Below are 15,000 nucleotides of genomic sequence, written 5' to 3'. Positions count from 1 at the left end.
AAGAAGAATGACTGCCCGTGTATGGAAAAACAACTTGGCAAAGCCACAGACTGCAGATGTAGGATATGTAAAGTGGAGACATTATGTTTAATTCAATTTATTGGAGAAATAAGATACAGCTTTAACTGCCATTCAGATCGAGCATTCGACACGAGGCTTTAATTCCCAATGCGGAAATAAGAAATGTGTGTTTTATTTGACTTTATTTTTTATTGCAAAGATCTAAATTCCTACTTTATGCCTTCCTGTTCGTCTCAGCCTCATCATTTTGTTTTAATATGAAGTAGGTGTAAGGCGCAATTCACAGTTGTGCGACTTGTCATGCGACTTTGGACTCCAAAGTCGCATGACAATTCGCACACCATATTTCCCAATGAGTTTCTGTGCGACTTAAAATGGCAGCAATTTTCAAGTAGTTCCTGCACTACTTTGGTCCAAATTTCATGTGACTTGAGGGCCATAGACTTCAATGTAAGCCCTAAAATGTCGCATACAAATCACACCTGTATGATATACATGCTACTTGTGTGCAACTTTGTAAAGCACAATCACATAGTCTGCTTTTTGACCCTTGTCCCAGCCCATCCCTTCTGCAGAGAAGCCCCTCCCAAGCAAATGGTCCATCCATCTCTGTTCCTCGTGTCCCTCCTGCAAGAGAAATGAGATCTAACCCTAGCCATACCTATAACTGTAGCCTAACCCTAACCCTAGCCATAACACTGATCAAAACCTTAACCCAACCATAACCTCCACCCTGCAAGAGAAATTAGCTCTAACCCTAACCCTAGCCATACCTCTAACCCTTGCCTAACCCTAACCCTAGCCATAACACTAACCAAAACCCTAACACTAGCCATAACACTAACCAAAACCCTAACACTAGCCATAACACTAACCAAAACCCTAACACTAGCTATAACACTAACCAAAACCCTAACACTAGCCATAACACTAACCAAAACCCTAACACTAGCCATAACACTAACCAAAACCCAAACCCTAGCCATAACACTATCCAAAAACATAACCCTAGCCATAACACCAACCAAAACCCTAACCCTAGTTTAACCCTAACCTCCATCCTGCAAGAGAAATTAGCTCTAACCCTAACCCTAGCCATAACACTAACCCTAACCCAAGCCTTACCCTAGACATAACACTAACCATAGCCATAACCTTAACCTAAGCTTAACCATAGCCATAACATTAACCCTAGCCTAACCCTAGCCATAACCCTACCCCTAGCCTTAACACTAACCCTAGCCATAATCCTAACCCAAGCCTAACCTTAGCCATAATCCTAACCCAAGCCTAACCCTAGCCATAATCCTAACCCTAGCCATAACCCTAACCCAAGCCTAACTCTAGCCATAACACTAAGCATAGCCATAACCTTAACCTAAGCTTAACCGTAGCCATAACATAAACCCTAGCCTAACCCTACCCCTAGGCATAAAATTAACCCTAGCTATAACCCTAACCCAACCCTACCCCTAGCCATAACATTAACCCTAGCTATAACCCTAACCCAAGCCTAACCCTAGCCATAACACAAACCCTAGCCATAACACTAACCCAAGCCTAACCCTAGCCATAATCCTAACCCAAGCCTAACCCTAGCCATAATCCTAACCCAAGCCTAACCCTAGCCATAATCCTAACCCAAGCCTAACCCTAGCCATAACACTAACCTAAGCCTAACCCTGACCAAAACACTAACCCTAGCCATAACACAAGCCCTAGCCATAACCCTAACCTAAGCTTAACCCTGGTAAGCAAACTGGTTGGCGAGTTGAGCTGGGAATTTTCTCTGGTTTTGCATAACATGAACCCTAGCCATAACCCTAACCTAAGCTTAGCCCTAGCCATAACTCTTTCCGTAACCTTTTTCTGCCTCTAAACGCCAATGTGTGCATGGACACATATGCTAAAATAAAAGGGCATTTAGAGGCAGAAAAAAAAAATTCAAATGTCTGTAAAAGTGTCCTTTTTCACATCCTGTGTGCATGAGGCCTTAAAAGTTATTATATTATACAAAAAATAATTATTTACAATATACAGTATATATATATATATATATATATATATATATATATATATATATATATATATATATATATATATATAAAATATATTTATGTATATTATATTAATTTATTAAAAATTATAATAATAATATTATGATAATATAAATAACTATACAGCTGTCTAATTTAATTGCTTTAACAATCTGTATGCTGAGTGTACAGTTACTCCCTGTGTGCTCAGCGGGTGTGAAGATTTCAGCGCTACATGAACAAAAATGATGGCCCAGCTCCCCCTCCGCACTGATAATACTTCCTGTAACTTTCCTCAGTAGAAATGTTATTATTTCTGGGGAGTGCGGTCACACTCAGCACCCTGTTATCTGTCTGTGCTGTCTCTCTGTATATATAGTTACATAGTTGGTCAGGTTGAAAAAAGACACAAGTCCATCTAGTTCAACCAAAAAAATAAAAATAAAATCATACAATCCCATATACCCAATCCTATACCCACAGATGATCCAGAAGAAGGCAAAAAAACCCCAGCAAAGCATTCTTGCAATTATGTGCCACTTTGTGTTGGTCTATCCCATAAAATACATTTATGTTTTTGGTTGTAACAGGACAAAATGTGGAAAATTACACGGGGTATGAATACCTTTTCAAGGCACTGTATACAATCCCAATCTGAATTTTTTATATATTTATTATTAATAATACTAATAATAAAAATAATAATTTATTTTATTTATAATATATTATTTATTTATTTTAGATTTATTTATTTATAAATTAATTTATAATAATAATAATAAAATAACTATTTTATAATCATTGTTATAATAATATTAATATATAAAACAATGTTAATAATAATTTATAATAATATTAATAATATTTCCCCCCCCCATAGTTGAAAAAAAGACACAAGTCCGTCTAGTTCAACCATAAAAAATAAATAAATACAATAAAAAATATATACAATCCCATATACACAATCCTATACCCACAGTTGATCCAGAGGAAGGCGAAAACCCCAGCAAAGCATTCTTGCAATTATGTGCCACTTTGTGTTGGTCTATCCCAGGGATATGCAATTAGCGGACCTCCAGCTGTTTCAGAACTACAAGTCCCATGAGGCATTGCAAGACTCTGACAACCACAAGCATGACACCCAGAGGCAGAGGCATGATGGGACTTGTAGTTTTGCAACAGCTGGAGGCCCGCTAATTGCATATCAGTGGTCTATCCCATAAAATACATTTATGTTTTTGGTTGTAACAGGACAAAATGTGGAAAATTGCACGGGGTATAAATACCTTTTCAAGGCACTGTATACAATCCCAATCTGAATTTTTTATATATTTATTATTAATAATACTAATAATAAAAATAATAATTTATTTTATTTATAATAAATTATTTATTTATTTATTTTATATTTATTTATAAATTAATTTATAATAATAATAATAAAATAACTATTTTACAATCATTGTTATAATAATATTAATATATAAAACAATGATATATTATATCTATATATATCATGATATGATTATAATAATAATTTATAATAATATTAATAATATTTCCCCCCCATAGTTACATAGTTAGTCAGGTTGAACCATAAAAAATAAATAAATACAATAAAAAATATATACAATCACACCGGGCTGGACTGGGACAGAAATTCGGCCCTGGACTTCATCCAGAATGGCCCACTTACATTTTGAGTGTCCCATCACCAGCCACTTACAACAAAGTGTCCCATCAGCACCCCCTTACATCAGAGTGTCCCATGAACAGCCCCCTTACATCAGAGTGTCCCACCAGCAGCCCCCTTACATCAGAGTGTCCCACCAGCAGCCCCCTTACATCAGAGTGTCCTATCAGCACCCCTTTACATCAGAGTGCCCCATGAGCAGCCCCCTTACTTAATATTTTTCCATCAGCACCTCTTACATCAGAGTGTCCCATCAACAGCCCCCTTACATCAGAGTGTCCCATCACCAGCTCCCCTTACATCAGAGTGTCCCATCACCAGCTCCCCTTACATCAGAGTGTCCCATCAGCACCCCCTTACATCAGAGTGTCCCATCACCAGCTCCCCTTACATCAGAGTGTCCCATCAGCACCCCCTTACATCAGAGTGTCCCATCAGCAGCCCCCTTACATCAAAGTGTCCCATCACCAGCCCCCTTACATCAGAGTGGCCCACTGAGCCATCGGCCCACCGGGAAACTCCCGGTAGTCCCTATGGCCAGTACATGCCTGCAATCACATATACATAATCCTATACCCACAGTTGATCCAGAGGAAGGCTAAAAAAAATAAAAAGAAAACAGAAAAGCACGATCCAATATGCTACAGCGGGGGAAAAAATTCCTTCCTGATCCTCCCCGGGAGGCAATAGGATTTTCCCCGGATCAACTTTACCTATAAATGTCAGTACCCAGTTATATTCTGTACATTTATATATAAGACCACATCATCTGCTGGAGAAGGATCAGAGGAACATATGATGATGGATGGAGGTCATCTACAAGATCCCAAATACCGTAACCAAAAAAAAAAAAAAAAAGAATCAGAATACGGGAAACAATGTAACTTACCGGTGACTGCGTTGGGATTGTCAAGGAACTTGCCAGGACGGTTGGTGAGCTGCAGGTTCACTTGGAATTTTCGGCTGCTTTCTGAAGTGTGGAGCTTAATAGGTAACATAAAAAGAAAGCAATGTGTACTGGATTCTTATTCTGGATACACGGAAACTTTTTCCTTGTGATGTGAACAGAACACTAAACCATTATGTATTTAAAGCGTAACTCTACTTTTGTTGAGAAAAAAAAAACAAAAAACATTCCCCTCTCGGGTGATCTCTGTACATTGCAGGGATTTTAACAAACTTTGTTGCAGTTTCCTACTTCCTACCGCGCTCACCACCCATATATCAATGGTATTTTTCTCCACCACTGCCAGCATTTAAGCCCCGATGAAGGGACTTCTAAATCCCCAAACGAAACACCCAAAATGTGTTTTTAATTGATCACTTGCTGTGTTCATTCACAAAAAGGAAGGGGCGGTAAATTAAATATTTGCCAGCCCCTTCCCCTGCTCTCCATCCTGAAACCCCCTCCTGTGTGCCCGCAGTAGTAGCCGCCAGGAGAGGAGGTAAGCCGGAAGTGCTGCAGGGGGCATACAGGCGGACAGCAGGGGAAATCTGGGGTGTGCCCAGGCACACCGGCACACCCCGTGTGCACACCTATTTGTTCAGCAAGCTTACAACTTCTCTTTTATTGAGATATAAAAGCTGTACTGGAGATCATAGAGTGTAGAAGAGGTGAGAGTGCCACAAATCTAATATGAGTCCTGACAGTCTTTATTGCTCATGACAAAAGGGCAGTAACAACAGGCAACGCGTTTTGGGAACTCAAAACCTCCTTCATCAGGGCTTAAATGCCGAAAAGATTACTGGACAACACAGGATTTCTGTAAGCTAAACTTGCTTTGAGCCTTGTTTGATGCATCCAAAGGGGGTTCCAGGCACTTGCAGACTGATATACGTGAATCTCCTTCCTCGACCCCGGGCTTAACACGCCGGACAGTCAGCTGCAAAACCCGGGGTCTGGAGAATATGGATCATTCAGGCAGGAGGCCAGATAGACTCAGAATACCCATCTGAACAAATCCTCAAATTTTACTTCGACTTTCGTTTTTATTGTTTTACAGCAAACTTGAAGGGAGAGTGTGCTACACGGAACACAGGAACCAAAGATGGGAAACGAGCAGATTCCATGTGTGGAAATGTTTGTTAAAAAATACACAAATAAAAAAAGAGAGAGAGAGATAGTTAAAACACACACATTTATATATAGATAGATAGATAGATATTGGATATATAGAAAGACAGTTAAATAGATAGATAATGAAATGTTAGATATATACATAGACAGAAGAGTAAATAAGACAGACAGACAGACAGATAGATAGATAGATAGATAGATAAAGAGATATATACGGTAGATAGATATTGGATACATTGATGGAAGGTTAAATAGATAGAAGATAGATAGATCTTTGATAGATAGATAGAAATATAGATAGATATTGGATACATAAAAGGTTAAATAGATAGATAGAAAGATAGAGAGAGAGAGATATTGGATACATAGATAGATTTGGATACATAGACTGAAGGTTAGATAGCTAGATAGATAGCTAGATAGATAGATAGATAGATATTGGATACATAGACAGATTGTTAAATAGATAGAAGATAGATAGACAGATAGAGAGAGAGATATTGGATACCTAGACAGAAGGTTAAATAGATAGATAAATCTTGGATACATAAATAGACAGATAGATAGAAAGATAGATATTGGATACATAGACATATTGTTAAATAGATAGAAGATAGATCGATCGATCGATCGATAGATACATGGACAGAAGGTTAAATAGATAAACGATAGATAGATAGATAGATAGATAGATAGAAATTTGATACATATACAGAAGGTTAAATAGATAGATGATAAATATATAGATAGATAGGTAGATAGATAGATAGATACATGGACAGAAGGTTAAATAGATCTTGGATAGATAGATCTTTGATAGATAGATAGATCTTGGATACATAGACAGAAGGTTAAATAGATAGATAGATAGACAGATAGATAGATAGATAGATAGATAGATAGATAGATAGAAGATAGATAAAGAGATATTGGATACCTAGACAGAAGGTTAAATAGATAGATAGATCTTTGATAGATAGATAGATAGATAGATAGATCGATAGATAGATAGATAGATAGATAGATAGATATTGGATACATAGACATATTGTTAAATAGATAGAAGATAGATAGATCTTGGATAGATAGATAGATAGATAGATAGATAGATAGATAGATAGATAGATAGATAGATAGATAGATAGATAGATATTGGATACATATACAGAAGGTTTAATAGATAGATGATAAATAGATAGGTAGAAGATATAGATAGATAGATAGATAGATAGATAGATAGATAGATAGATAGATAGATAGAGATATTGGATACATAGACAGAAGGTTAAATAGATAGAATATAGATAGATCTTGAATACATAGATAGACAGATAGATAGAAAGATAGATGTTAGATACATAGACAGAAGGTTAAATAGAAAGAAGATAGATGGATATAGATAGATAAAAGAGATAAATAGATGTTTCTGTCTCCTATATATTATCACAGTTCAGATAACAGTCCCCTATGTAAAGTGGGGGGTGAACTTTCTTTACCATAAAGTATCTATTCATGTGATCCCAGTGAAGGACACAAAGATGCAGCGACACACAATGCGGCTTTCTATGGCACACACAGCCCCCGCAGTGTCCTCCCTATAGACTGGCGGTGACATGCGGGGCAATGCCATGGGAGCATACAAAGGGTGACCAGGGAAGGCATGCCGTTATCTTACCAGGACATTACTGCATGAGACGGAGGAGGAATTCATCCACTTGGCCGGGAAGGTCTGTTGTAGTCCAAAGTCACATTCCAAGCCCAGATCCTAGGAGGAGACACAGAAGGTGTGTTCAGTCTGTATTGTGTATGGGGGAGTTCTGGGGCTCAGTGGTCACCACTATGGGCTGAACTCCCTTTTGCACAGGCACTTTATCTGCATGGAGTTTGTATGTTCTCCCTGCGCTCATGTAGGTTTCTTACAGCGGAGTGCTGCAGTTTCCTCCCCCAAAATATACTAGTCAAGTAATCGGGTTCTACCCTAACGTGGCCCCGCTGTGTGCCTACGGAATGTACTCCCCACTGAGGAAGGCCGGGGAGAATGATCTCCGAACTCCAGATAAAACTGAAAAACATTTGGCTGGAGTTCCCCTTTAATAATACATTATGACATCATAAAAATATAAACTCCTTGGAGGCTGATGTATATGGTTCTCTGTACAGCACTGCGGTATATGTCAGAGCTATATAAATATATAATAATAGTGTGTGACTGTGGGGGGGGGGGGGCATTAGAGTGTAAGCTCCTCTGGTACAGAGACTGTTGTGATTGGCTCACCTATGGAATGTTACATGAAGTAATAAAACAAATAATAAAACTCGTAATTTTTACCTTTGTCACGTTGACGTTGGCCAAGGACAGGGTGACCTCTGTGGCGATCCCGGTCGGTGTGGGGGGAAGGTAGGTGGTCGTTATCTGGGGGCAGTCTTCTGTACTCTGTAAGAGAAGATACCTCAGTCATACAGTGCCTTCAAAAAGTATTCATACCCCCTGAAATGTTCCACATTTTTGTCACGTTACAACCAAAAAATGTAAATGTATTTTATTGGGATTTTATGTGATAGACCAACACAAAGTGGCTCATAATTGTGAAGTGGAAGGAAAATGATAAATGGTTTGCAACATTTTTTACAAATAAATATGTGAAAAGTTTGGCGTGCATTTGTATTCAGACCCCTTTACTCTGATACCCCTCACTAAAATCTAGTGGAACCAATTGCCTTCAGAAGTCACCTAATTAGTAAATAGCGTCCACCTGTGTGTCATTTAATCTCAGCATAAATGTAGATGTTCCGTGAAGCCCTCAGAGGTTTGTTAGAAAACCTTAGTGAACAAACCACATCATGAAGGCCAAGGAACACACCAGACAGGTCAGGGATAAAGTTGTGGAGAAGTATAAAGCAGGGTTAGGTTATAAAAAAATCTCCCAAGCTTTGAACATCTCACGGAGCTCTGTTCAATCCATCATCCGAAAATGGAAAGAATATGGCACAACTGCAAACCTACCAAGACATGGCCGTCCACCTAAACTGACCAGGCCGGGCAAGGAGAGCATTCATCAGAAAAGCAGCCAAGAGGCCCATGATAACTCTGGAGGAGCTGTAGAGATCCACAGCTCAGGGGGGAGAATCTGTCCACAGGACAACTATTAGTCGTCTCTCCACAAATCTGCCCTTTATGGAAGAGTGGCAAGAAGAAAGACATTGGTGAAAGAAAGTCATAAGAAGTCCTGTTTGCAGTTTGTGAGAAGCCATGTGGGGGAAACATGTGGAAGAAGGTGATCTGGTCAGATGAGAGCAAAATTTAACTTTTAGCCTAAAAGCAAAACGCTATGTGTGGGAGAAACTAACAATGAACATCACCCTGAACACACCATCCCCACTGTGAAACATGATGGTGGCAGCATTATGTGGTGGGGATGATTTTCTTCAGCAGGGACAGGGAAGCTGGTCAGAGTTGATGGGAAGATGGATGGAGCCAAATACAGGACAATCTTAAAAGAAAACCTGTTAGAGTCTGCAAAAGAATTGAGAATCTGGGGCAAGACTTTTCTGGGGATGTTCACAGACGCTCTCCATCCAATCTGACAGAGCTTGAGATATTTTGCAAAGAAGAAGAATGGGCAACAATGTCCCTCTCTAGATGTGCAAAGCTGGTAGAGACACCCCCAAAAAGACTTGCAGCTGTAATTGCAGTGAAAGGCGGTTCTACAAAGTATTGACTCCGGGGGGCGCCATACAAATGTACCCCCCACACTTTTCACATATGTATTTGTGAAAAATGTTGAAAACCATTTATCATTTTCCTTCCACTTCACAATTATGTGCCACTTTGTGTTGGTCTATCACATAAAATCCCAATAAAATACATTTACATTTTTGGTTGTAACATGACAAAATGTGGAAAATTACACAGGGTATGAATACTTTTTCAAGGCACTGTATACAATTGTTCCCAATCTGAATCTATAATATATTTATTATTAATAATACTAATAATAAAAAATTATAATAACATTATTTTATAATCATATTTATAATAATAATATTAATCTATAAAACAATGTTAATAATAATTTATAATATTAATAATATTTCCCCCATTGTTACATAGTTAGTCAGGTTGAAAAAAAGACACAAATCCATCTAGTTCAACCATACAAAAAAAAAGAAAAAAAAGAAAATCAACAATATAAATAAATATATAAATATAAATAATATAAATAAAAATATACAATCTCATATACACAATCCTATACCCACAGTTGTCAAGAGGAAGGCGAAACCCCCCCCCCCCCCCCCCCAAAAAAAAATCCTTCCTGATCCCAGAGAGGCAATTGGATTTTCCCCGGATCAACGTTACCTATAAATGTCAGTACCCAGTTATATTATGTATTATTGTTGTAAAGCGCTGAGCAAACTGTTGGCGCTATATAAAACCTGTATAATAATAATAATTGTGTATTTAGGAAAGTATCCAGGCTTTTCTTAAAATAGAAATATAAGACAATTAAACCTTAGCATAAAAATTATTGGATTGCCATAAAAAGGGTAGCACAGTGGTGTAGTGGATAGCACAGCGGTGTAGTGGGTAGCACAGCGGGGTAGTGGGTAGCACAGCGGGGTAGTGGGTAGCACAGCGGTGTAGTGGGTAGCACAGCGGTGTAGTGGGTAGCACAGCGGGGTAGTGGGTAGCACAGCGGGGTAGTGGGTAGCACAGTGGTGCAGTGGGTGGCACAGCGGTGTAGTGGATAGCACAGCGGTGTAGTGGATAGCACAGCGGTGTAGTGGGTATTACAGCAGTGCATTGGGTAGCACAGCGGTGTAGTGGATAGCACAGCGGTGTAGTGGGTGGCACAGTGGTGTAGTGGGTAGCACAGTGGTGCAGTGGGTGGCACAGCGGTGTAGTGGATAGCACAGTGGTGCAGTGGGTGGCATGGTGGTGTAGTGGGTGGCATGGTGGTGTAGTGGGTGGCACAGCATTGTAGTGGGTGGCACAGTGGTGTATTGGGTGGCACAGCGGTGCAGTGGGTGACACAGCGGTGCAGTGGGTGGCACAGCGGTGCAGTGGGTGGCACAGCTGTGTAGTGGGTGGCACAGCGGTGCAGTGGGTGGCACAGCGGTGTAGTGGGTAGCACTCTTTCCTAGCAGTAAAAAGGATTGCTGGTTCGTATCCCAACCACGGCACTACCTGCCTGGAGTTTGCATGTTCTCCCTGTGCCTGCGTGGGTTTCCTCCGGGTACTCCGGTTTCCTCCCACACTCCAAAGACATGCTGGTAGGTTAATTGACTTCCGCCCCAGTATATGAATGTGAGTTGGGGACCTTAGATTGTAAGCTCCTTGAGGGTAGGGACCTATGTGAATGTACATGTAAAGCACTGCGTAAATTGACGGCGCTATATAAGTACCTTAAATAATAATAATAATAATAATAATAAATAATAATTATAAAGGCCAGGCAACTAGCATTTAAAAAAAAATAATTCATAGATTTCCTTGAAGGCTCCTGTGTGTTCACCCAATGCAAAAGGATGTTGAACATCAGGGTGGATTTAACCTTGCAGGTCCCGGGGGGAGGGGGGATTTCAGCTGATCTGTGATATTTTTATCCCTTGGTGACCTTAAAGTAAGGCACAGAGCGGAGTCTGGGGGGGGGGGTAAAAGGCCAAGGAGAGCGATCACATGGCCGTTGGGCACGCAGGCACACGCTGACATCCCCGGACCATGTGTTTTGCCCACAGCAGCCGGGGCTTCGGGATCAGGCCCGGTGAGCAGACGCCGATTCAGCAAAGTCACGGCCCATTCGGTCATAGAAGGGTTAAAGGAAAGCTGAGCCCTGCCAGCTGCTGTACAGCGAACCCGGCGTGCCCTGCGGACGCACAGCATGCACATAAGTAGAACTCCCGTCAAATGAAAAAGCCGGGCGTGTTTGAAAAATAGGTGGCTGGACTTACTAAATATAACTGATGATTGATTGCACCTCCTTTTCTTCTTTTCTGAAAGTACAGAGTCTGACACCCCAACAACCTAAGGGGTGTAGTTATAAGAAAAGCCATTTGTTTACTGAATCTACAGGAACATTCGTTTGCTGCTAATCGGGCAAAAACAATTGTTCTTTAGCTTATGTTCTCTTCTTTTAACCGCTTTCAGCCCCGGACCATTTGGCTGGCCAAAGACCAGACCAGTTTTTGCAATTCGGCACTGCGTCGCTTTAACTGACAATTGCGCGGTCGTGCGACGTGGCTCCCAAACAAAATTGATGTCCATTTTTTCCCCACAAATAGAGCTTTCTTTTGTTGGCCTTTGATCACCCCTTTGCGCTATAAACAAAAAAAGAGCGACAATTTTGAAAAAAAAACACATTATTTTTTACTTTTTGCTATAATAAATATCCCCCTAAAAAAAAAAAATTTCCACCGTTTAGGCTGATATGTATTCTTCTACATATTTTTGGTAAAAAAAAAAAATAATAATAAAAAAAGTGCAATAAGCAGTTGATTGGTTTGCGCAAAAGTTCTAGCGTTTACAAAATAGGGGATAGCTTAATGGCATTTTTATAAAAAAATTTTTTTACTAGTAATGGCGGCGATCAGCGATTTTTTATTGTTACTGCGACATTATGGCGGACACGTCGGAACATTTTTGACACATTTTTGGGACCATTGTCATTTATATAGCAATCAATCAGTGCTATACAAATGCACTGATTCGTGTGTAAATGACACTGGCAGTGAATAGGGTTAACCACTAGGTGTCAGTGTAGGGGTTAAGTGTGTCCTTGGGGAGTGTTTCTAACTGTGGGGGGCGTGGCTGTGTTTTACATATCACTGATCTCTGCTCCAATCACAGGGGAGCAGAGATCAGTGTCACTGTTGCTAGGCAGAACAGGGAGATGCTTGTTTACTTTAGCATCTCCCTGTTCTTCCTCCCCGTGAGACGATCGCGGGTATCCCCGCGGCGATCGAGACCCGCAATCGGACTCCCGACCGGCGTGCACATAATGGCACAGCAGAAAATTTAAAGGGATGTATCTGTACGCCCATTTTGCCTGTCCGTGCCATCCTGCCGACGTACATCGGTGTGCGCCGGTCGGGAAGTGGTTAATATGGGCTGTAGTAATATACCAAATTATGACCACTAGATGGAGCTGAGGAACATAGGAAATACATACAGTGGGGTTGATTTACTAAAGGCAAATAGACTGTGCACTGCGCAAGAGCAGTTTCTCGAGAGCTTAGTAAATGAGCAAAGGCTATGCTGACTTCCATCATCCAATCATGAACTAGCAATACATTTTTTTTCTTTTAACTAGACATGTGCATTCGTTTAAGTCTGAATGCATTTTCGTCCGAATTTTCGGGTTATTATTTTAACAAACGAGAACGAACGCGCAGAATTTGAAAAAACTGAAAGATCCGACATAAACAAATGCTTTATTTTAGTTTTCCTTGCAACAACAAATATAGATAGGAGATTCCATATTGCGATCTGTGTCCATTAGAGCTGCACAATTAATCGCCGGGAATCGTTATCGTGATCTTTGACTAAAGTGCTTCAAAATTCTTTCTATGAAAAGAATTCTCTCTGCTCTTCTGAAGCCCTCAAAAGAAAGGAAGAGAAAAACTGGGCAGTCTGCCAAGAATCAAAGTATAAACATTGTAACAATTTTGTCAATGGAATAGACTTTGTGTGTTTGGCCCCTTTTACGCGGGGGTGGTTGAGGCGTCGGCGGTAAAGCAGTGCTATATTTAGCGCTGCTTTACCGTCGTTTTAGCGGCGCTATTCGGCCGCTAGTGGGACTAGAATTGGAGCACTCAGGCTGGGGGTGCGGGATTAGAGATGGAACGCTCAGGTCGGGGGTGCGGGACTAGAGATGGAACGCTCAGGTCGGGGGTGCGGGACTAGAGATGGAGCGCTCAGGCAGAGGGTGCGGGTCTACAGATGGAGCGCTCAGGCTGAGGGTGCGGGACTAGAGATGGAACGCTCAGGTCGGGGGTGCGGGACTAGAGATGGAACGCTCAGGTCGGGGGTGCGGGACTAGAGATGGAACGCTCAGGTCGGGGGTGCGGGACTAGAGATGGAGCGCTCAGGCAGAGGGTGCGGGTCTACAGATGGAGCGCTCAGGCTGAGGGTGCGGGACTAGAGATGGAACGCTCAGGTCGGGGGTGCGGGACTAGAGATGGAACGCTCAGGTCGGGGGTGCGGGACTAGAGATGGAACGCTCAGGTCGGGGGTGCGGGACTAGAGATGGAGCGCTCAGGCAGAGGGTGCGGGTCTACAGATGGAGCGCTCAGGCCGGAGGTGCGGGACTAGAGATGGAACGCTCAGGTCGGGGGTGCGGGACTAGAGATGGAGCGCTCAGGCAGAGGGTGCGGGTCTACAGATGGAGCGCTCAGGCTGAGGGTGCAGGACTAGAGATGGAGCGCCCAGGCCGGAGGTGCGGGACTAGAGATGGATCGATCAGGCTGGGGGTGCGGGACTAGAGATGGAGCGCTCAGGCGGAGGGTGACTAGAGATGGAACGCTCAGGCTGAGGGTGCGGGACTAGAGATGGAGCGCTCAGACCGGAGGTGCGGGACTAGAGATGGATCGATCAGGCTGGGGGTGCGGGACTAGAGATGGAGCGCTCAGGCTGGGAGTGCGGGACTAGAGATGGAGCGCTCAGGCTGGGAGTGCGGGACTAGAGATGGAGCGCTCAGGCCGGGGGTACGGGACTAGACATGGAGCACTCAGGCCGGGGGTGCGGGACTAGACATGGAGCACTCAGGCCAGGGGTGCGGGACTAGAGATGGAGCGCTCAGGCCGGGGGTGCGGGACTAGAGATGGAGCGCTCAGGCCGGGGGTGCGGGACTAGAGATGGAGCGCTCAGGCTGGGGGTGCGGGACTAGAGATGGATCGATCAGGCTGGGGGTGCGGGACTAAAGATGGAGCGCTCAGGCTGGGAGTGCGGGACTAGAGATAGAGCGCTCAGGCTGGGGGTGTGGAACTAGAGATGGAGCGTTCAGGTCGGGGGTGCGGGACTAGAGATGGAGCGCTCAGGCTGGGGGTGCGGGACTAGACATGGAGCCCTCAGGCCGGGGGTGCGGGACTAGAGATGGAGCGCTCAGGCTGGGGGTGCGGGACTAGAGATGGAGCGCTCAGGCCGGGGGTACGGGACTAGACATGGAGCACTCAGG

At 42.5% G+C, this 15,000-nt stretch overlaps 1 protein-coding gene across 1 annotated transcript in view; it reads right to left on the bottom strand.

Annotated features, from left to right (window-relative positions):
* The window catches only part of PLXND1 (plexin D1), a gene marked incomplete in the record, with an annotated part of 185,350 nt that overhangs the window by 79,673 nt on the left and 90,677 nt on the right, over positions 1 to 15,000 (bottom strand). Inside the window, 3 exon segments of the mRNA XM_077451599.1 lie at positions 4,640 to 4,733; positions 7,503 to 7,592; positions 8,157 to 8,261. Of these exon segments, the coding sequence (XP_077307725.1) occupies positions 4,640 to 4,733; positions 7,503 to 7,592; positions 8,157 to 8,261 (289 nt within the window).

The sequence above is a fragment of the Lithobates pipiens genome, unplaced genomic scaffold (assembly GCF_037356315.1).
Source record: "Lithobates pipiens isolate NorthernLeopardFrog02 unplaced genomic scaffold, aLitPip1_a1.2 Scaffold_23, whole genome shotgun sequence".
Taxonomy (NCBI): Eukaryota; Metazoa; Chordata; class Amphibia; order Anura; family Ranidae; genus Lithobates; species Lithobates pipiens.
This window is presented reverse-complemented; position numbering and strand designations above follow the sequence as displayed.